General features: G+C 41.3%; 1 protein-coding gene across 1 annotated transcript in view; it reads right to left on the bottom strand.

The window, feature by feature from the left end:
* mxd4 (MAX dimerization protein 4) overlaps positions 1 to 21,932 on the bottom strand; it is a 22,878-nt gene extending 946 nt beyond the window's left edge. The window contains exons 1-6 of the mRNA XM_079261113.1: positions 21,773 to 21,932; positions 21,037 to 21,136; positions 16,426 to 16,455; positions 3,980 to 4,094; positions 2,424 to 2,586; positions 1 to 1,353 (exon numbers count right to left, since the gene is read on the bottom strand). The exon at positions 1 to 1,353 is cut by the window's left edge and continues 946 nt beyond it. Of these exons, the coding sequence (XP_079117239.1) occupies positions 1,199 to 1,353; positions 2,424 to 2,586; positions 3,980 to 4,094; positions 16,426 to 16,455; positions 21,037 to 21,136; positions 21,773 to 21,836 (627 nt within the window). The 5' untranslated portion in view covers positions 21,837 to 21,932 and the 3' untranslated portion in view covers positions 1 to 1,198. The remainder of the gene's footprint in view (positions 1,354 to 2,423; positions 2,587 to 3,979; positions 4,095 to 16,425; positions 16,456 to 21,036; positions 21,137 to 21,772) is intronic.
* Positions 21,933 to 23,075: the final 1,143 nt, after the last annotated feature.

Consider the following 23,075-nt stretch of genomic DNA (forward strand, 5'->3'; position numbering starts at 1 on the left):
CAGTAGTGTGGAGTAGTGGTTAGGCAGCCCAACCAGGGGGAAACATAGACATATAGACAGTAACTGTGCATTTATTTACATTCTGTCTGCTCTCACAGCTCTGGCACTTTCCAGGTTTTCTTTAGCTTCATGTGAAGATGAAGTGACTACCGATGAGGAGTCCTGCTGCTATATATTTCACATACTCGTGGGAGCACTGCTGTGCGTTCACAGCATGCTAAAGAGGAAGAAATAAAAGGGTGGTTACATCTATTTTTTTTTTCGGTCAGCTTATTGAGAGTCTGATGAGAAGACTGACGGCACTCTTGGGTGTGGAAAGGTAGTATGAAGCCAAAGTGAGGAGCTTTTTGGTGTTAGGATGAGAAACGTCGCTCTTGCCAAACTTAAGAAATATGCTGGTGTAAGTGCAAAAAGGTTGTCATGTTTCTTCTTTCCTCATTACAAAAAAAAACAATCTTACTGAATTTCGGATCATGGGTTTTTAACGTTTTACAAACTGTCCACCGCCGTTGCTCCTCTTTCTTCTCATGCGAGCTCTCAAACAGACACCCTGACAGCTCTTTGAGCTCCAACCATTTGTCAGCAGTTAAATGCCCAGAGACACTCGCAGGTTATCAGCAAAAGATTCTTTCGGGTAAAAATGATTTATGAGGTCTGAGTATTGTGTATATGGTAAATATTGCTAAACAAACAGCCGTACTTCTTACTTTTACATCCTAAACCAAGTGCAAGACCTTCTCTGAGCATTATTGCCTTTAAACACAGGCCAATTAACAAGTCAAAGCTGTCCACCGCACCACAGAACTATCAGATAAAAACCACAAACTCTACTCTGTGCTCTCTGAGCCTGCAGCAACACTAGTTGTGAGGGCAGTGGAAGGGCAGGGCATACTGGAGGAGGTGGGCGAGTTCAGGCAGGACACAGTAGGGTGAGGTAGGGTCAGTGGTTGGATGTGAGGGGTGAAGGGGAGGGTTAGAAAGAGCTAAAGCGGGTTGTCAGCCATATGCACTTCCTGGACAAGTCATAGCCAGGAAAAGGAGGAACAGGTTCAGGGCGTACCGCCGTTGTGGGCTAGTCTGGTGTAGGTGGTAGGCGGTGTTGGCAACTGCAAATTGGGGGGGGGGGGGGGGGGGTTAAAATGAGGAGAGGAAAGCAAAGGTGAGTGAGCTGGTTGTGAGATGGAGGGCTGCGCAGTGCCTAACAGTGGTGCGGCTGCAGTCTGTGGGAATGTGTGGCTGTGTAGCTGGTGTCGCTGGAGCTGCTCTGGAGGCTATAGTGGTCCTCTCCGTCGCTGATGCTGTCCACACTGTCTGCTTCGCCAGGGGTGAACTCCATACCCTCAATGTCCACCTCTGCAGATACAAATAAAAAAAGGAGAGGTGTAAACAGAGAAAGTGCAGAAGACAATGTTTATTCCCACCCAACTCTGGCATTTGGCATTTTTATTAGTGAGCCTGCCACGCCTGAGGATTAAACCTGGATTTAAGTAGCCTTTAATTCAGAGAAAACAGACAGATCTTTGTGCTCTCGCAGGTAATCCCTATCCATCGATTAACAACTGCATATGTGTTTACCTCATCCAGGATTTGTAAACAGACTTCCAGAGCCCACAGCTAAGGATTTCAGGGAAATCTCTGACATTAATGATTGGCAGACGCTTTTTAAGCTTGGCCTTTGGAGAGCAGTCCTTCACTATCCTCTCCTTTTAAAATGAAGCAAGCTAGACGCAAACAAGTCGATTTGAGCTCTAATTCTCCCATAAGCGCTCTTACAGACAGACGAGGAAGCAGCTCTGAAAACATATAAAGTGGAGGTTCACTTTTTACAATATGCACCACGACCACAACAGAAGACAAAACGTTCTTATCTCTGCGCACCTGTTCAGCGACCCAACGAGCAATTCTGAAGAAATATACAGACGTCTCGTGAGATTTGCTGGGGTTTGACCTCAGATTACTGTTTCTATTATTTCTGCACCTGACATGTGACAAAGTTGTAGATCTGTCACAACTTGCACCAGTACAGAGTAAACCACATGACATGAAATCTTTTAGCTTTACCAGAAGCTAAAAGGGAGCGCTGAACTTCTTTATCTGTAATCTGAGGTGTTAACCTTCAACCCAGGAGTGTAGCCTGCAAACAAGAGAGGCTCTCCCTGCACAGCAAAACAAATCTAGCAGGGTGTGGCTGTGAAGGTCCTCTAGGGTCACAGACATACATTACAGCTTCATGACTACCAAAAAGAACAAAAGTTGGGTCTTTGTTTATTTGTATTATATGTGAAGAAAAGCTGCCCGGAAGTGTCCACATAGTTTAAAGGAGCTGTTAACTGCATCTCTAGTTAATTTAAGTCTACACTGTACGCACTGTACATATGTGCGATGTTTTAGTACCTCCGATTTACTTGTGGAAGCGAACATACCTTGCTCCGAATCAGTGGAAATGGTGGAGCCCATGCTGTCAGTGCGGATGCGCTCCACGGATCCCGACACAGAGAGCTGCTCCAGGCGGCGTTTGAGGTAGCGGTGCTCTCTCTGAAGCTGCTCCTTCATGTTTAAAGCCTTCCGGTCCTGCTCTTCCAGCTTCTGCACATTCACAGAAATGACAAGCATAAGCGATAACAGGCACTGAAGCCAAGTTGCATTCTGTCCTTTTTCTATTCTATTTTGATTCATTACAAGATTAAAGCAAAAGTCTTAGTGGAGAAATTTAAATCCCCATGTTAACCTTTACCTAAATAGTTATATTGGATATAGATAGTTTTTGCATGTGGTATTTGCAATTGAAAGACAGATGCCACTTCGCATAATCTCCATGAGTGGAAACTGACAAAAGTAAAATAAAATGCAGCATGCATTGGAGACATAAACTAAATGTTGCCTTTAAAGACATGTAGATTTGTTTTGCATCACACTGATACAGTTCCTGATGTTATCAAGTTAAAAAAGGCTTCTGAAACCATTTTTTTTCTATCTGCTTGAAAAATTAGGTCTGTCAAAGTTTCAAAACAAAGTTTAACAACAACAATTTTGACCTTTAGTGAGCAAATAATTCAAAATGTTTCATGAGCATTAATGTTATGAAGCTTAAAGTAAAAAACATCCAACTCTTTGTCAAAATTTGAGTCAGTATGGGGTTATATTTTGCACTTATTTGCATCTGAAAGCTTTCAGTGGTGAATCAAAGCTGTGCAGAGCACAAGTCCTCCTCTGATGCGAGAAGACACAACACCCTGTCGAGAATCGATGCATATTGTCTGAGCAGAGAGAACATGCATGGTAAACAGGAAATGAAGGGTTAAAACTAGCTACGTCTGGATTTTCCAACCACACTGTTTCTGCATGTAAACAGTCATACCAGTACAGCATGACCTAAACTGCATGCACAGCTTGTCTTCTACAGCAGCTTTACATTCAGATATTTTATGCATGAGCTGAAACTTCTACTAAAGCTTTCCTGTGTGACTCGTCATGTCGCAAACCTGTTTTGTTTTTACTCATGTCTGGGTCTGTGAAAACTTGGTAAACCATGGAGAAGTTGTTTCTAAACAAACCAAACATCGTGCGCATTTGTCAAGAGTTGTTTTTCTTCCTTTTTGGGGTTTTTTTTCTTGTCAGGGACTCAACCATTCATTTAGACAGGTTAGAAAACAATACAACACTTCAAAGGTGACAAACAAAAAAAACACGATTTCAGTTCTTTAAAAAAAGAAAATGTATTTCTGAGATCATTTCTTTTCATTTTATTTAGGCAGAAAATATAAAAGAAAATGGTGCTAAATATATTCTGTCACTTACCAGAGCCCACATTGACATTTTTCCTTTGTTTTCCATTTTTCAGAAGTTTGAACTCATCAAATCATTGGAAATTAGCAAATAGTTGGCATTTATGTTTGATAAGAGGACATTGTAAAAGCGTGCCAGTCAGCTTGTGAGCACAGCTATTTCATGTTTTTAGGAAAACTGTGTTCTTTGGTACCTTGATGTGCATCTTGGCCCTTTTCAGCAAGCTCAGAGTGGTGTGTCTCGTGCTGTCTGGACCCAAAGGCACCAGCTTCTTCAGCTGCTCCAAGTAGAGCCGTAATTTGGCACGTCTGCAACCACACAAGAACACAATGAGTCAGCACCTATCCATGAGAAAAAAAGTCTTGAAAGCGCCCCCCTCTCCACACACACACACACACACACACACAAGCATATATGCAGGTCAAGAGGAAAGCATCCACGTGATCTCTCTGTTTCTAGTATACTCTCATGTCCTGGTCTTGTGCTTAAAAACATGAGTAGAGAGACTAATGACTGACTTCTGCATGGTTAGGCCTGATGCTCTGCAGGTTTGCTTTTACTTGTGACTTTGATTTTAACTGTGAGACATTTTCAGAGGGAACTTCAGTGGTAATAGTTGTCAGAAACTTGCAAAGATTCACATTTTAAAAAAAAATGTTTATGCTGTGTTTCTGACAAAGTTACCCAAATGATTACAGCCTTCTTCTCAGTTCTCTTTTTTTATATAACTGGTTATATTTTAATACAAACAATCCCGCTGATCTGCTCACGCTCACGTTTTTATTAGTTACTACATTATGAAAGAAAAACAAACATAACTAAAAGCCTTGTCTGACTTCAATGGACAGAAAACATTTGAAACATCTCATGCTCCTTTGTATAAACTTGTTTGTAGACTTGTTTAGTTTTCATTTTTTAAATATCTAAAGACATCCACTGAATGGATTATATCCAGCCTCTGTCGTTTAAAAATCTCCCATAGTTGCAGCTCACGTTGTGCCAATGTTATGAAATGAGAAGAATACACATGAATACACTCCCTGCAGAAGACAATACAAAGAGTGAAGTGAGCCAGAAGAGCGCTGGTGATGCTAAATGACACAGTTCCAAGATAAAGAAAAACTCGGCTCTTGTAAGTCTTTCTTTGACATTACCACACGGAGCCAAGTCTGTGTGTTGAGAGTTGTTCTTTTCATAACTGAGACCCACATTTAGCTGCAGCGTTTCCCACTAGTAGAGAGTTATAGTGGGATGTGTTTTAATTACTTAACCTTGTTTCTTAATTACTTCATGTTGTGGGCAAACGTCTAAAACAGAGAATAAACGTAAATCAAAATGTGAAGAGCTACTCATTCCATCCTTTCCCAGTGAAAAACTCTGGTCTGGTCTAAAGAGGATCTGTTTGGAACGGTTTGGGAAAAAAAACTACATGCGTTATATCCACAGCCGATTCATGATGCAGAGACCTATGACCTCATAATCACAATCTGTCCTCACTGAACACCCACGGCACACATTCTGCAGGACAAATAGGTGAAACTAGTGATTATTAATCATATAAATCAAATCCTATGTATTTTAATGACAATGCTGTGAAGCTGCTGTAAGATGATGCTACTACTTAATGTTCTGAAACTCACGGTGCATAATGTGCAAAAAATGGTTTTTGACCAAAACGGAAGACATGATAAGCTCCTCTTCTGTTCTAGTACCACTGACTGAAATCCAAGACGCAGATTGTGACCCCAGAAAACCCTGCATCCTTGCCAAAGCCCTGCAGGCCAACAACCCTGGATCCTCAAGTAAACAGCTCGCTGGATGCACCATTAGGGTGTTTATTTTAGTGATAGCGAGGATAAGGCCGAGTTAATCTTTGTGTGCACGTGAAGAGACTTTCTATGGATAGTGTATATTATCTAAATGGGCTCCTCTTGTACATAATATATTTTTGTTTCAATCACCATATCCCCCCCTCTGTCCCAGGTTCATTCAGATTTGTTCATAAAGGCCTTTCAATCCTCCATTAGCCAAGCTGGTCCATGAACCGTTTCTTTGTTCTGAGCTAGCCTTCCCCCTTTTCTCCTGTTCCTTTGGCTAACTCTGGCTGAACGGTAAACAAACTGCAACAATGCAAGATCTCCCCTGGCCATCGCTACAACCACAATAAACCTAATCAGTGAGATGAAGCTCTCTGAGGCTGGCTGCAGATATAAGGACACAGGAGACAACAGCTAGTGCACAAGTCTCACACATGCACACGGACTTGTGCCTGTTTCTTTTTCAGGAAGGGCGTTACCTGCATTTTTTTACACAGAGTGAGACCCTCTCACCAGCCTGGCCTGCCTCGAGTAAGGCTCGGTCAGAGATAGCCTGAAGGCAACAAACACGTCTAAACATAATTAACTTCCTGGTTAAAAATGACATCTTTTTATTTTTGCTAGAAACATAATAAAATAAAAGAATTGAAGAGAAAAATGTCTTGAAGCAGCTTCTCTACAGGTGCGCAGAGGTGCTGTGCAAAAAGGGGCGTGTGAAAGTGCTCTCCCTCTTTTATAACATCCTCTCGCAGGGGACAGCCCCAACTGAACCCCTTCAACCCTCTGCTCCACCCTGCCAACACCAACACTCCCTCATCCCCAGTGGAAAACAAGTGTCTTCTGAGGAGCAGGGTGCCCCCCCCCCCAACCTGCCCCAGTCAAGCCACATGAAGCACTTGGTCTGCAGCCAGGGGAAGCAGGCAGGAAGGAGCAAGGGGTCGGCAGCAGAAGGAGGGGGAGAACAGGGGTGGGTTTTTTTTTTTTTTGGTATGGGAGTGGGGTCCGAATGGTTGACTTTCTCTTAGGTTGAAAAAAGGGTTCTTTGAGTGCAGTGTGCTCAGCTGCACTAGGCAGTGCTCAGCACACATCATCCGAAGGGTAACTTGAGCCAACCATCTTGCACCCCCACCCCAAACCCATCGCTCTCTTGTAATAAAAAACAAAAACAAGGCGTTCCCCCCCAGAAATACTTTGCCTGACGACTCCACCTCCCCCTGCCCCCAACCCCATTTAGAAAAACTCATCGTGTTCCCTGACTTCTGCATCACTACCCCCACATGCATGTTCACCACGTATTTCACCTGGCAGGCGGAGGGCAGAAATGTGCTCCAGTTCCTTCGCTGTTTTCTGAGGTTGTTTAGAAAAGGAAAAGCATCTGGAGCAATAAAAGATAAATGCAGGGTTTGTCATAAAATACGTTGTCCCTAATAACTGTTCTACAGCGTATCTTGGGAATAGTAAGGAGATTATACCAGGAACAAACAAAACACAATGCTGACAGACATTTAAAGAGCTGCTGTTGTGCTCATTTGCAGCTTCAATGTACTTGGGCAGATTTACATACTTAAATGTTTAAACAAACACAATTTTGTGAAAACTAGGCTTGGCTGCAGTACCTCTTGTTCGCTTAAACACTGGTGTATCCCCCCCTGTTGGTCAGCTGATATGCCAAAAATGGCACAAGGTGAGGCAGCTGATAAACATTTGAAGTGTGAAATAACTTCTTTTTGTGGATATTGTACTTTGTAATTTGGCTTTTTAGGTTAAAGTTTCATAAAACAAGAAACAAGAGAAGGAAACAAAACAAAAATATGGCATGATCAATTTCCAAAGTGAGCAAAATAGCTTGATAATGCAAAGGAAACAACTGAAAAATGTCGCATGGGTTGATCTGCAAATCAAGAATCTGATGGGACTATTTTACGATTTGGCCAAGTTAGATGAGAACACTGATACTCCTGTCGTCTGTACAGAAAATATGAAGGAAAAGTCATCAGATGGGAAGCTTAGCTCTGCACGAACAACAAAAAACTGTAAGGAAAACAGAATGTACTCATTATCCCCACTGCATGCAACCTCACACCGACAAAAGAATTCGAGGAAGTTGCTGCATCTAAAATCTAAAGGGAAAAAAAAAATAGTCGAGAACCCCGTCCAATGACATGGAAGTGTATCTGTTTAAAGAGAAACTAGGAATTCTTGATGCATATCAACTGGAAAGGACCAAGTTGAACTCAACAGAGCGTCTCTGACAGCTCTCTCCCCTGTCACGAGACACACTCGCAATCTTTCCTCAAGAGCACACAGCCGATTTAGAGCAGGGGGGTTAGGATCGTCCCTCCCTCATGTTTGTTATTCCTAAGTCAAGCCCTGGTCACGCAATGTTTATCAGATCGCCTGGAACAGCAATGCAAAGAGTGGCACCAGATGAATGTGCGCGTTGTGTCCCTGACAGAGAGCAGACAGTTTGCACCACCTGGTCTGCATGTGCCTGAATCACAACAAATTTCCAATTTGTCTGGGGTTGAAACTGGGATGTCCTTTGATATTCCAACCGTGCACAGTGTCACTGCATGAGACTTTTGTTATGAAGTCACGGGATTTATATTTCGGGCTGATTATGAGTTCAAAGACTGTGAAAGTCTGTGTTTTATTGTTCCATAGACACAATATGCAGACCCGATGTTGTTTTGATTGTATTAATTCTCAGTGTTATTTTGAAAAGGCCTCATCAGGACAAAGACAATCTGTGGCTCTTGCAGAGAAATCACCACCTGACTGTTTTCACGTGCTGACTACCACGGGATGATTTGTGTGTGACCTGTGGCCGTCCCCCTCCTCCTCCCTCTCCATCAGGGGTCGGGTGCCAAAACAAAGACTCAAGAGAGATAGAAAAGGAAAAAAAAGGAACTTTTCCTAAAAAAGCCACAAGCCATCGAAGCTGAAACAAGCTTTTCAAACTGCTGACTTGCGCTCCAACATTGCTGAGTACAGGTCAAGATTTTCGCTTTGACCTGCTAACATTTTGTGCCTTCATAAGAGAACACGGTGAAACATCTTGTTTTGCAACTCAAGTGGTATTTGTAGCAACCTGTTTATTTCATACAAGACAAACACATACTCTTAGCGTCCAAACACATACAAGCTGTCCTGCTGGACACAGTGAGTCCCAGGACTCCCCTATCTGCTTACAAAGAGCTGCAGTCGAGCCTGTGCAAACAGCAGGTCTTCACCCTTCACTCACTGCTGTGTTTAATGAACTTAATGCAGCGGATTCCTCTTCCCGTGCACACAGGACAGAGTGGCACATCTGGCACAGAGCCAAACCTGCTAAACGAAGGTCAGAGGTCGTCAGAAACACTTCTCACTGCCAGAGCTGCCTTGGTATTTCTCCTCGCTTTGTTTAAAGAAAATGCGACACCGAACGCCGCTGGGGTTGTTGCAACTTGAGTCCACAAGACAGAAGCACACAGGATACGCTGCCTGTTCGGCTCAGCTATAAAAAGGCACAATAATCCAATATCAGAATCTCTCTAATTGTCCCTAAAATAAAGCTGATATAAACTGAGCTCCAGGTTGTTGCAGGTCAACTCATTTTGTAGTTTTAGTCAACAACATTTTCCTTCCCTTTTGAGCACTATTTTCTCTCTATATGTTGTTGCCTAAATGAACTACAGCCCTATAATTGTAAGGATAAAAAGGGACTTCTGTATTGAAACTTTCTCTATCTGCCCCCTGTTTACGGCGTCTCTTCCAGAGGAGGTGAAAGTGGGGGCCGTGTTGCGTGAGTGTGGATAACCATAGTGAGGCCCAGGAATTTGAGGTTGTCAGTGGAGGGACTCTACATCTGGCTGGCAGGTTCCTGGGGAAAACCTGGCAGATGGGAGAGCGGTTCGAGGTGGTGAGGGACCCTGCCCAGAGGCCCGCCGAGAAACACCACACACACACACACACACACACACGCAACCTTTCAGCAGTCCTTCATTAGTCTGCCTGTCACTGCAGGCCTGCCCTGAACATGTTTACAGTTAACACAGAGCTGATGCGCAGGCTAGGAGTAACAAGATGGTATAAAAATAAGACACTGCTGAAGCGGCTCACGTGAAACCGGTTGAGTCGTTCACCACGCTGCCCACACACCAGCGACACACAAGACACAGGCACAAGTTGTGTTTGCTTTCTGTCATCGAGGACGCCTCACCCACACCCACTGTGTGCAGTGACAACTAAAAGGCGAGGCAGACGGATACAAGTCCCCCGTAAACACATTCTCCTGACTGCAGAAACACAGAGCCCTCTTGCACTCACATGACTCTGGCTCTCTCACGCAAGAAAAAAAAGAAACATCAACACAACACAGCCTCACTTCTAGCAGAACAACACTACAGAACAGTCTGCATTTTTTTATTGGTAATTAAACAAACAGTAGTAATTGCTTGCTGTAGTAGAATAGCACATAACAAACAGGAATTTCCACTGGGCGTGCTTGGGAATGTCGAGTAATTGGATTCATTTGATTGTTTTCGTGTACCGAAACAATCCCCTGTGTGAGCACGGATCATTACAAAATCCCTTCCTTAGTGAGGGTGTCAGCAAACAGCGACATAAGGATAAAGAATGGTTTCCCCGTGCATCTGAGTCTTCACAACACAATATCAAATGACGGACCTGAGCATTAATTGCTGTCTGCCATAGCACATCTGCAAACGCTGGATGGTTGAGCAGAAACAACTTCAGCGAGCTCAATAAAATCATAACTCCCCATTGAGAGCTGCAGGTTTAATAATGATCCATGTAAATGATTAACGCACAGGAATCTGGGGGGATGAGAGTGAATTTCAGCCTCCGTGTTTGTAAAGTCCGGCTGCTAACACTGGTAGAACGGCCTTCAAACAGTCCTGTTTTAGAACACATACGAAGGCATTTTTACGGCTCTAATTTATTTTCAGATAAGTATTCAGCATTTTTATCTACAGTCATACATGCAGGGCATTTATTCTGTTAAAACAAAAAGAACATATTTAAACAATTATTTCCATTCCAGATGCCTAAACTCACTCAAATCGGGTGAGTCGCATAAAAGTGACATCTAGTGGCATAATCTGCTAATTTCAACCAAATGAACACCTTATTTCAGGGATCCCCCAGTCTAGCCCTTTGTTCTACCTTCTGTAGGTTGTAGATGTTTCCCTGCTGCAACTCCCTGATTAAACTCCGTGGGTTGTAAAACCTCCAGGACAGTAAGCCCTTGAGGACCAGAGTTATGGACCCCTGGTCTGTGGATTGATTCCAGGATTCCCCTGACTACATGACTAAGTGACATTGGGCAAGATACTGAACCCTGCATTGCCCTCAGATGTGCCTATGTGCATGGGTGAATGAGCCATGTAAAGCGCTTTGAGAGGTCAACATGACTGGAAAACTACTATGTGAGTACAAGTTCATTTACCATCAACTTAAGCAGCTGCAGAAAGATGTGATGATCCACATCACGTTTGACATAAATTGCTTGTTTTAAGAAAATAAAAAAAGTTTTTACTTTGACTCAGATCTACACTAATAAAAACATGTATGAATATGTTGCATTTCTACCAGAGGATTGCCTTAAATGTTTTACAGAGGAGCTGCTGTGATTAAATAGAAACTACCACACCAGAAGTGGAACAACCACGTTGAGTATGAAATTGTTACAGTTCTATTCTATTTTATCAATGCATAATTAAACACTCAACAACTTGTGAATACCTGCTAACCAGGAAGTAGAAGCATATGTGTGTCTGCAAAAGCATTCTAGTACAACTTGACCTTTTTTTTTTTTAACCCCCAGCCATCCTCTCAATCTCCCCCTTAAAACGCCTCTGTTACCTAACTCTGCATTCCAGCATATGTGTGCAGGCTCCGCTGACCTGAATTTCAGACTCCCTGGTTGACACACATACTGTTGCAGCCACGTTCTGCATGGCCTCTCGTTCCTCCCTGTAGCAGCTCTCAAGAATGTCTTTAACCCCTCTTTGTCGCAGGCACACGACCCAGGAAAAACCATGAATGGTTCAGACGGCAAGCTTTTCTCGACACTCTCCTGCTCTTTATCTTTTCTTAAATTACTGTTTATTGCCAGTGCAAATTTATTTATACAGCATCTAAACATAGAAATTAATGAAAGCAACCCTCATACAAAACAGAGAAAAAATGAAAAGATAGATCTGCATGATCTGTTATGATCAGTGCATCTTACACTCCTGCTTTTATGATTATCAGGTGTTTCTACGAAAGGACACCCTGCAGTAGTATCACCTCAGAGGAAGGAGGGGACATTCTAACCTTATGTCAGCCTGCGGCAACTGTTTTTACATGCTCAAATGTTTTGGTGAGTGTGCAAATGCACAAAGAAGCTATGACAGATAATCCACAGGCATTGCACAAACACAGTGTCGTCCACAGCGAACAGATGTGGAACAAGTGCAGCCAGATTCGACCTGAATAACCTTGTCTCAACACGATGTGTGGCCTCTGTTCATGATCTCCTGTAACAGGGCCTGCTTGATTTGGCCTAATTTAAATGTTTCTGGTAATACCAAGCTAATACAAACTCAGAACCAGGCCCACCTAAAGCCACATGCCCAACAAAAGCAAGTTGTTGCATCAAAGTAAGGAGAATGCCCATTTTTAGTGAGACATAAACATGTTTTCTAAGTATGGAGATTTTTGCTAATAACTTGACAACAAAAACATAAAAATAAAAAATAAAAATTTGTAACATAACTTAGGAAACTGGAACCAAATAGACTTAATTTACATCACACACATCTTGTCCTTCATCTTGAAAGGTCAACATCCGTTTCTTCTTGAGTGCTGATCATGACAGTAAGCATCCTCTTCATTATATTAGTTGCATAACCGAGCCGTATGACTCCAAGTCAACACACAATCGGGAAATCTAACCAACGCTGTGACAGTTAAGGAAGTTAAGTGTGTATGTGATTATGTGAGCATGTGTATATATAGGAATATTTATTCTGCTACCTGTCAGAAGCAAATGTGACATTAAAATCAACTAGTAATTAAAAAGCTCAAAACCAGCTTGAGCTTGATTCACAAAAGCTGTGCAATTCACAATCTAAGGAATGACTTGAGTCTAAAGTTACAGTAAAACACTGAGAAAAGGGCTAAAAGGATTTAAAAGAGGAGAAAAGTATCGTAGTAACAAGTGATAAAGGCCCTCTGTGAAGAGGTTTCCTCTGCCTATTTTACTGCCTCACTGTTCTGCTGACTCAGACACTTTTAGTGGGCAAAAAAAACAAGAGCTAGGACAATGAGAAGGGGGGGGAACAAGATAACAGAAAAAACAGATGTGTTCTCTGGAAGACGAAGGATAGGGCTAAGAGGTAAAGTAACAGTGCCGTGGACAGGTTTCCCTCCCATCGAGGCACAGGAATAACTCAAACAGCTCGGTGGGGTGCCTGCAGACACACAGGCAAGCTTCTCTCCAGGGAAAAGAGCCCCTCAAAAGACAAATAAGTCATTCATCACAGCTGGGAGAAGAGGACACTGGGAGAGTAAATTTAATTAGCGAGAAGATTAGACCATGACAAATGGTCTGCTCGCTCCTGCGTTCATGAAGTGTGTTTAAAATCCAAAGCTGACTCTAAAAGGTGTTGCTGAACCACCGTACGCACAGGAATCCCATCTTGTAAGAAAATGTTTTGGCTTTTTGTATTCTTTAATCTGTAAAGTTTGAGGATTTTTTTTCTTTTTTTTTTTGATTGAATTGGTCAAATTCAGAACGCATACAGAAGGGCGTAGAAGAGATAAAAATAGAACTGTAAATCCCTCTTTCAATTGAGTGAAGCAGGCAGTGCAGACAAACCACACGCACGGCCTTACTCGACTGGATTCAGATTTCCTGTAAGCAGGTGGCGAGCTGGAAAGCAGGAAGCACGATGTTTCTGCAATTCTTGAAAAAAGAAACTTGTGGCAAGATGAGCTGTCATAGATGCGAACGAGAGCAGTTGAACTAAGAAATGGGAAGGAAGCAATGCCAGTGGAGACCGACCACACTGGGGCAATTGGTTTCACAAAAACACTTAGCGATGCTCTGCCAGATGATCTGTCTTGTGCCACTGCAGTGATGAGTGGAAAAAAAAAAGAAAAAAAATGCAGAAATATCTTAGAAGTGGTCTAAACAGAGCTGTCTCAGCAGCACTCCGGCAGCAGCAGATAAGAGAGCTGCGTTGGGACAGATGACCCTGTGGGTCTCTGCACCCACCCAGCAGACGACTCACTCTGATAACAGGTCACAAATATATGCAGGACGCCTCCTGAATGTCTGCCGAGCCAGCGGCTGCAAACACCTAACGTGAAAAAGATCGCAGAGTGGCAGCAAGTAAACCTGAAGTCCACAGCTAAAAAGAATGAAGATTGTTTCATCTTTTGAAAAGGAGCTTAATACACTTGAGCAACAATTGTCCTCTAAGTATGCCATTTTTATGAATTTCTTAAAAGAGTAGAGGAGGCACGTGGTTTCAAAACAACAGCATACACAAAAGAACAAAAGACACCAAAGGATAATTTCATGCTTACAAAGAAAATAAAATTCCAGTCGCACATTGACCCAGCCCTTTTTTTTCCCTCCTTTTACAAGATTCAATGGCTCCTAGCGTCGGAGCCAGACGTTCATCAGTCACCTTGTCTGCCTCGTGAACGTACTACAGTACAAGGATAGCTCTGTGCTGCGTGAGGGCAAACCATAAAACACAACACATGACCAAACAAAGACAGTGAGTCAGGACTCAAACAGCAGCACCTCCCTGGAGTGGCATCTGAGGGCATGAGGGAGGCAGAAATTTCAGAGATGATACTGGGATTGTTAGAGATTAAACAGGGAAGAGACTTGAAAAGGATGCTTTAAACTGGTCGTGCATGAATCAAACTGGCTGAGCAGAACAACTTTGACTTTTGGTTTTCTTATTATGGCAATGAGCAGGAGTCATACTGGAAGAAGAGACATACTTTTATCCATTCTTTAGTTTTAGACTGTGTGCAGGCATTGAGGACTTAAGGAAAAGGAAATGCTTAGTCGTAAAAAAAGATCCATAATTTCTGAGAACACAAACACTCCTGTTTTGCCAAAAGAAACTGGTTTGTGGTACTGGGTTAGCGCCAGTACCACATGAAGTTTTAAAGAATGGTTTGCATTTTAACATCATGATGATAAGCGCGTTCAGATGCGTGCTTGGTTTTGCTGGAGGCCGACACTGAACCTCCTGCACAGACCCACTGCTTCTTTCATCTTTTGATTCCATCCAACATGTTGAAACCAATTTCTTAACTTTAGCATAAACAAAATTCATATAATGCTAATTTTCCAAAATAAAAGCTTGAAAATATATTTCTTCTCCATCCTTTGTTATCGCTTTTTAGTTTCACAACCACGGTAGGTGAAATTCACCATGCAGTTTTCTTCTGTAGGTAACTATTATTTGAAAAAAAGAAAGAAAAAAAAAAGGCACGACACCTGTGTGTCAGACCATGTGATTTATTTCAGACAGGGATTGACTCATTTGTGACGTAAATAATCACAAAGACACTTCATCACAATAAGTGGGTGTAAAGGTTTCCATAAAAACAGTCCTGTCTGAAAAAAAAATCAGAATAAGTCCTCATTCATCATGGAGACGGCGCAATGAGACAGCATTTGAAAATAATAGTATGAGTTAAAAGGCCTTATTTCATGAAATAATAGGGGAACATGCGTGTTTAACTGTCATAGTCACCTGGCTGGTGTGTATTTTACTGTAACATGTGGTCATTAATACAAGGGAAGTGAGTAAACTGATTTTGGTAACACTTTACCAGCACTTGCATGTGTCAGTTGAAATGGACATCACTGTAATCAACCACGCCCGTCATCGGACGTGAGGTAAGCACCGTGTTTCAACACCTGCGGTGTAATCAACCAGGGGCCTCTGTCTCTGCCTCTCAGTGAGGTCAAGGAGGAATATGTCCTTACTTGTTTCTCTCCACGTTGCACACACTCACACTGTATTACTCATTCTGAGACATGTGACTGGCAAACCCTAAGCCTTCAACGTGAGTGACAGCATGTCACACACAGGCAGACTAAACCCACCCATTTCAGCCTCTGCTCACATGCTGATAGTCACATCAGCTGTTTCCTAAACCCACAGCAAAAGGCAGTGTCTAATGAAAAAAAACAACAACAGTAAAACAATTTTCATTTTATTTTAGAATGTTGACTAAACTTTTTTCTTTCTTTTTTTTTTTTTTTTTTCACAGAGGAATTTGCTTCCTGACAAGAAAGTTTTACGAAGGTATGTCCCTCCTAAGAAACAGAAAGTGAAAGCTCTATTTAAAAAAATGTGAGATAGATTGATACTGAGAGAATAAGAGCACGATCAGTGATCTTGCACGTCATCCGTGAGCTTCTGAGTTTGGACAAATGACAGACAAGGTCCAGATGCAGCCAGTCTCCATTTATCGGTCTGTGCAGGATTATCGCATTACTGACAGGATTCCCTTTTCACACAAGGAGACGGGATTCATCCAAGAGACTGAGAAAGATCTAATCAATTAAAACTGCTCTTTGAAATCACCTCGGCATTCATTTTCAGACATGAGGAAGTAACTGAAACTGGCTCTTTGAAGATGACGTCTTATCCGGTCTGCAATGCGGGTAGTTTGTGAGGGATATATCTGATTTTCCATGCCGCCGCATCAGCTAGTATGTTAGCAATTCAAACACACACAGACACACAGCTATCAGTCAGACACAAAAGATGGGGAAGGTCAGATATCAGCTTACCTGTGTTTCTCCAGCTCGTTGTGTGATGATCTGCAACGAAAGAAGACAAATGTCAGGGCAGAAAGTTTTTACGCTAAAAAATTTCAAATCGCAGGTCAAAAGAGTTGAATGTCTGTGTGAACGATAAGAGGTAAATGTTTTGATCTAAGTGTAAGACAGATGAAAGTAAGTTTTATAAAAGGGAAAAAAGCAAGAAAAAGATCAAATTAAGTGCCAAAGAAATGTGTCAGGAAATCAGAGAAAGACCTTGATTCTTGTCTTTCCCACCTGTCTTCATGTGGCTGAAGAGCTTTTGAACACTGAAACTGTTGTAATGTGAATTCTCAAGTAAAAACGTAGTAATGAAGTTGTCTAAAGGTATAATCTGTTGCACACTATCTCTGATTTGATAGCAAATAGGCACGAACATTAGAAGCTATATTTTTACAGAAATACAGCCTCATGTTTAATCAGATTCTCACCAAAGTGAAACAAATTCGGAATATTGCATTTGCCCTTTTATTTGCTAAAAAAAGGTTTAAAAAATAGTGAACATCTCTGAGTGGTAAAGTTTGTGAACTGCTGAAGTGAGAGTTAACAGGATGACAGTCTGGGTGGGTTTTATTTAAACACACATCTATCAAAGTCTGAGTTTCACAACACATGTTTGTGGACGTGTGTCATGGAACAAACAAAGGAAATTTCTGAGAACCACAGAAAGAATTGCTGATACTCCATCGGTCTGGAGAAAGCTAAAAGTTATGAAAAAGTTCTACACAATCCGACAAATTCTGCACAAAAAGTGGAAATGCGTGTTGCTCTTTCCAGGACTGGCCAATACAGTGGTGTTTGGAGGAATGTAACCTTCTTAGGACCCAAAGGCGTTTGGTAATTTGGGTGCCGCTAACTGTTCAGGAGTCCACCACCAGGAGCACTGGACAGATGTGGGCCTTTTCACATGTCTTTTCAAGCCAGAACTAATGTGCATTTGCTGCACATTGGCTCAGAAATTGAAGTTGATTCACCACTGATACACTTTAGGGCAAAAGAATAGTTTGTGGACTGCTAACACCAAAAACTGGACCTTTTTGGTTCAGATGAGAAATATCATGCTTGGAAAAACCATCAGATTTTCATCCCATCTGTGAGACATGGTGGTGATAGTGTCATGGATTGGACCTGATTTGCTGCATCTTGACCAGAATGGCTTCCCAACATGCATGAAGCAGTGAAATCTGAATTATACCTGCAAATTCTTCTGTGTGTGAACTAAACCGCAAGAGAAATGTGTTCATGCACTAAATACGGAAGTCAAAGAAAGTTTGATAATAATAATGGAGGGAATGTTTTGAAATAGCTGAGTCAAAGTCCTGACCCAAAAGCTAAAAAGCAAATGGTTAAGGAGGAGGAAACACAAAATTGCAGAACTATAACTCAATACTGGTGTCCAGAACTGAACCAGTTACTTGAAATGTTAAGCGGCAATTACTGCTGCACAAAGACATCGTACCAGTTTCTGAAAGCAAAGTTTCACATACTTCTGTCAATCCCAGAAGTGTTTCATTAGTTTCACTGGGTTCTAAATGTACCTCCATGCCTTGTGTGAACAATGTTTCAGTTCATATTTACAGACCAGAAATCTGGTCAGGCATCACTGCGAATGAAGAGTGGCTTTAAAAACTGTTCTTTTTCTGTGTGACATCTGTGTGAGAGCAGAGAATGGAGGGCAAAACTGGCCCTGAGAGAGAGCAGTATCTGTGACACTGCACAACACCCAGCTCCCCGTCTGCCTGACAACCACACAAACAGCATGCACGCACTGCTGTTGCTGCTGCACGCTGGCCGAACAGTAGCGTAGACATGGACTAAAAACACTCTCAGACGTCTGGAGGCCTAGACGCTGCAGAATTCCACAGCGTGTGGGCTATTCCGAGGAGAGCCCCTATTATGACACGCAGCCGGGAGGGCACTGGAGTCCATCTGAAACAGGCCCTTCGTTCATGAGACCGTCATGGATACCATGGCAATAAAAACAAAAACAGCAACAACAAAGGGCCAGACTGACAACAAGCCTTTTCAGACTTTCCACTGTTTGAGAGCCCTTGTGCTCACAGAGCAGTGGTTCCCACAGCTGTGGCGAGGAGGCCCAGGCATCTGGACAACAACACTGCTTGCAGGAACTAAAGGGTTACAGCTAACCCTGTGATAATGTGGCATCTGCATAAAATCATCCCAGAATGAGCACAGGACGTCACACCGCTGCTGCCCTGAAAGGCAGACAAAGATTTTCAGTCCTTCACAGAGGAAGTTGTGCTATTCAAACATGCACAAATTGGGGAAACGTCCCAGTCAACGCACAGGGCATGACCAGGAAACCATTCAGAGGAAGGGAATGCTCACCAACCTGTAATGACACCAGATTAACACACCTTTACAGGTTATGTAAAAGAACAGTGTGTGTGATATGCAAAAGAGCTTTGATGCTCATAAAATGCCTTTCGATCTTGTCTTCATGGGATGTAAAACAACCAAACCTGATCATCTGCACACAAAAAGGAATTCAAGGCCAAAACATGCTAATCACAGTTCTTCTTGTCATCTAAGCTATTTATATTTTAATATCAGATCTAATGTGAGACATGGCTGAGCAGGGAAACTCTCGCCAATGAAATTCCATGTCTTTTTATAGAAGCATTTTGATTTAACAACAATCTTCTAGCAACCAAGGAAACAACATCAGATACATGTACTAATAGACTATCGGACTGTTCATTTATTTATTTTCCATAGGCCCAGATTATTACATTGTTACAACGTATTATCTGTTTTAATTAGCAGATTTGGCGATCATATCAAACACGATAAGACCAGCTGATGGTGTGTACAAAGCATGCTTTGTGCCTAATAAGTTACGCTTGGCTTCATTTACAATTTTAACATGACACTGTCTTTACACTCCCCTGTCCTACGCCTCCCTCCCCAGTACCCAGCATCATACTGATGCCTAAAAAGCTGCAGAAGAATATAAAGGGAGCTGTAGAATTTGCCCAGTCATAAGAACATAGAAGTGAAACGCAGGCCTGAAGCCCGATGAGCATACACATACATTTACCCCATCCCGGGGTAAATGTATGTGTTTCAGCCACCACACCCACCTGGCACATCCACAAACCGACTCCTCACCCACGCACCCACACTCTCTTACACACACACTTAGCCTATACATTCAGGTAAATGTGTTTCATCAGAAACTGACTCAAAGGAATGTGGATGAACCTGCAAAGATATTTGAGACTAAAAATGTTACTTTAGTTTTTGCTATACCATACAGATAAGTTACTACCTGCAGTAACGTAACAATCTGAACCACCCCCGTGGATCGATTTCCCTACCAGTGCTTCCTTGAACCATCACTAGACAACAACTCATTTATGTTTTCCTGATCAGAACAAACTGCGTTGAACAGAACTATGTCATGCAACTTCCCATTGGCTCACACGAGTCATGTTTTGGAAAATTGAAATGGACATAAGGGTCCACTGTTGCACACCTAGATGCAATTATTCAGCAAGAAATTTGCATTCATTCAAACTATATTTGATATTGATAAATCAAACATTTTTTAAACATACACAGAGAAGTTTAGCAAGTTTGAGGTCCAACAGAAAAAAGCAGAACTTTATATGAAAAACTGCAAACAGATTAATAAGTCATAAAGCCATCCCTCATCTGCAGCAATATGCTGTTTTACAGGTCTTTCAATTTTAAAGAGCAAATTAAATGTTAACCTGGTAATGTTTAAATGACCTTTAGCCAGCACAAACACAAAGCAAGCCTGAACCGAAACTGAAACCTGCATTTATGTCATGTAAGCCATGGATTTTCTTACAGCAGTGTCGAGCAACTGGGTCAAACTCGGTAGAACCACCGTCGAACGGAGGTCTTGCCAAGAAAAAGAGGAAAATCATCAGATCATGAGCTGACGCATTGAATTTATCAGAATGCAAGAAGGAGACCTTCATGTGCCCTCTTTGTTTGTTTGTTTTTTTTTGTTTGTTTTTTTTGTGTTTGTGCATGTAGGACTGTGGTTCCTCACATGAGACTCCTTAACAGGACTTTCATTTAACACCCAGACACACCAAACATAACTCTAACCACATGAAAATAGCATTTTCTAAACGCTTTGAAACGGGTGAAACCCTAACAAGCTGAGTAAGACAAGCTGCAGAAAGCAAAGGTTAAATGCTTGTCAGGTTACTGTTTATTTATATATATATATATATATATATATATATATATATATATATATATATATATATATATATATATATACATATATATATATATATATATATATATATATATATATATATATATATATATATATGTGTGTGTGTATAGAATTGGGGAGGGTTGGAAGTGAGAGTCCGTAGAAACGGAACAGAGGCAGCAGAGTTGACAGTGTACGCGTGGCACTGTTTATTGGAGAGACCAAAACACAGAGCCCAGCCCAGCTCAAGGCAAGCAAGCAGAGAAGTGCCATGAGAACAGCTGTACACAACTCTCAAGTGTTTGAGTGCGTGTGTGTGTTTGTTTCCACGAAGGGAAAAAAACAGCAAAACTTATATTTACCTATTGTTCTGAGTTTTTCTGGATATTGGCGAACCTTTCGTTTTCTTTCGGGAAAAGTCGCTGCTGTACGGTAAAACAGACGCATAGCCGTGTTCTGCCTCTGTTTACACACAAAGAAAAACAATAACATAAATGAATATATAAGCCATGAAAAGACATTTTGAGGCATATTTAAAGGCTTTGGTGTCAATTCAGAGGAATAAAACGCAATAATAACAGCCGTAAAGCAGCGCCGCTGTCGTTTTGGTGCATGTTGTAAACAGGCTAATTAATGTTAAACTGCATTTCTGGTATCACGATACTGGCCCAAATTTTCATCAATGCTATACTTGTTTACTCATTTTTGCATATCGAATAAAAAAACATGTAATTAAATAATTTAATTAAATTAAAACACATGTGCTGTTTACTGTCAGCACATGACTGCTGTTCGATGCTATGCAAACACAGTTCGTAAACACATTACATACATTAAAAAATAAATAAACAAAAAAGGAGACATTAAATGACAGCCATAATTTTGTAGCATATGAGCTACTGGGTGTACTGGCACCCATCGCCTGTTCTGTATCCCATGGAGAATGAAGTGACATCATACCTGCACTATGGCAGAGCACGTTCAAACATCACATTAAATAAAACATCAAGTTAACTGTCATCCAAATTATCCATTTACAAAATAACTAAAAAAAAAATTTTTTTAAATGCGTCGACTTGTAACTCCAGCTTTAAATACCTCTGTCTCTTCTTTCCAAGTACTCTGCAGCCTCCAGCAGAATTAAAAGAGAATTAAGTTGCATCTTCTCGTTGTCTGGTTACAAAAATAGAAATTATCTATTTACACAAATGTACAAGTCATAAAATAATGGAATGAAAATGATAAAACAAAAACTGTTCTCGATGTATGCCCGCTGCTACGCTCACTTCTCAATCTTGATGATCCCAAACTACAGTAACAACACCTAACTCAGGGAAGTGAGTGATCGTGCCTTAGTCCAATAAGAAAAGGATATAGTCTGGCTGAAGGATGATCTCATTGGTCAAACCTTGTAAAGTCATCAGTGGCATACCCTAGCAACAGCAAGGGTGGCCCGCCTTCTCCGTAGCTGATCGTAGCTGATTGGTCTGAGACTCAGAAAGCGAGCATTTGATTGGTTGGGGAGATGTATGGGCGTATGTAGTGAGTTGAACTTGTATGTTTCACTTGCCAAACGAGATAACTTCCCAAAGTACGTTTTTTCATTTGGACTGTGAAGTAAATTCATTCATTTGACAAGGCTATTTAATATACGTCACTTGTTTTTTCACGACTGTGTGACATGACAGAATTACTCAGAACGTCCACGTTTCATGTTCATTTCCTGTCCAAGTCATTATGAAAGTCTTGTGTCTGGCCTGTAGAAACTGCTGAGTTATAAGCTGTGAAGACAGACTTGTTGGCTTGTTGTTAACAAAAATAGTTCAAAACTGAAGTTGACATGCATGGTTTATCATATATATATATATATATATATATATATATATATATATATATATATATATATATATATATATATATATATATATATATATATATATGATAAATTTATCATATATATTTATCATATCATATTTATCATATATTTATATGATAAATATATCATATATATTTATCATATGTCTCTCCGGGTACTCCGGCTTCCTCCCACCATCCAAAGACATGCATGATAGGTTAATTGGTCACTCTAAATTGTCCCTAGGAGTGAGTGTGAGCGTGAGTGTGGTTGTTCGTCTCTCTGTGTGGCCCTGCGATGGACTGGCGAGCTGTCCAGGGTGTACCCTGCCTGTTGCCCAAAGCCAGCTGGGATAGGCTCCAGCTTCCCCGCAACCCTGAATTGGAATAAGCGGTTCGGAAAATGACTAGGATGACTATATATATATATATATATATATATATATATATATATATATATATATATATATATATATATATATATATATATATATATATATACATATATATATATATATATATATATATATATATATATATATATATA

The sequence above is a fragment of the Telmatherina bonti genome (genome assembly GCF_933228915.1).
Source record: "Telmatherina bonti genome assembly, chromosome: 3".
In the NCBI taxonomy this organism is placed as follows: Eukaryota; Metazoa; Chordata; class Actinopteri; order Atheriniformes; family Telmatherinidae; genus Telmatherina; species Telmatherina bonti.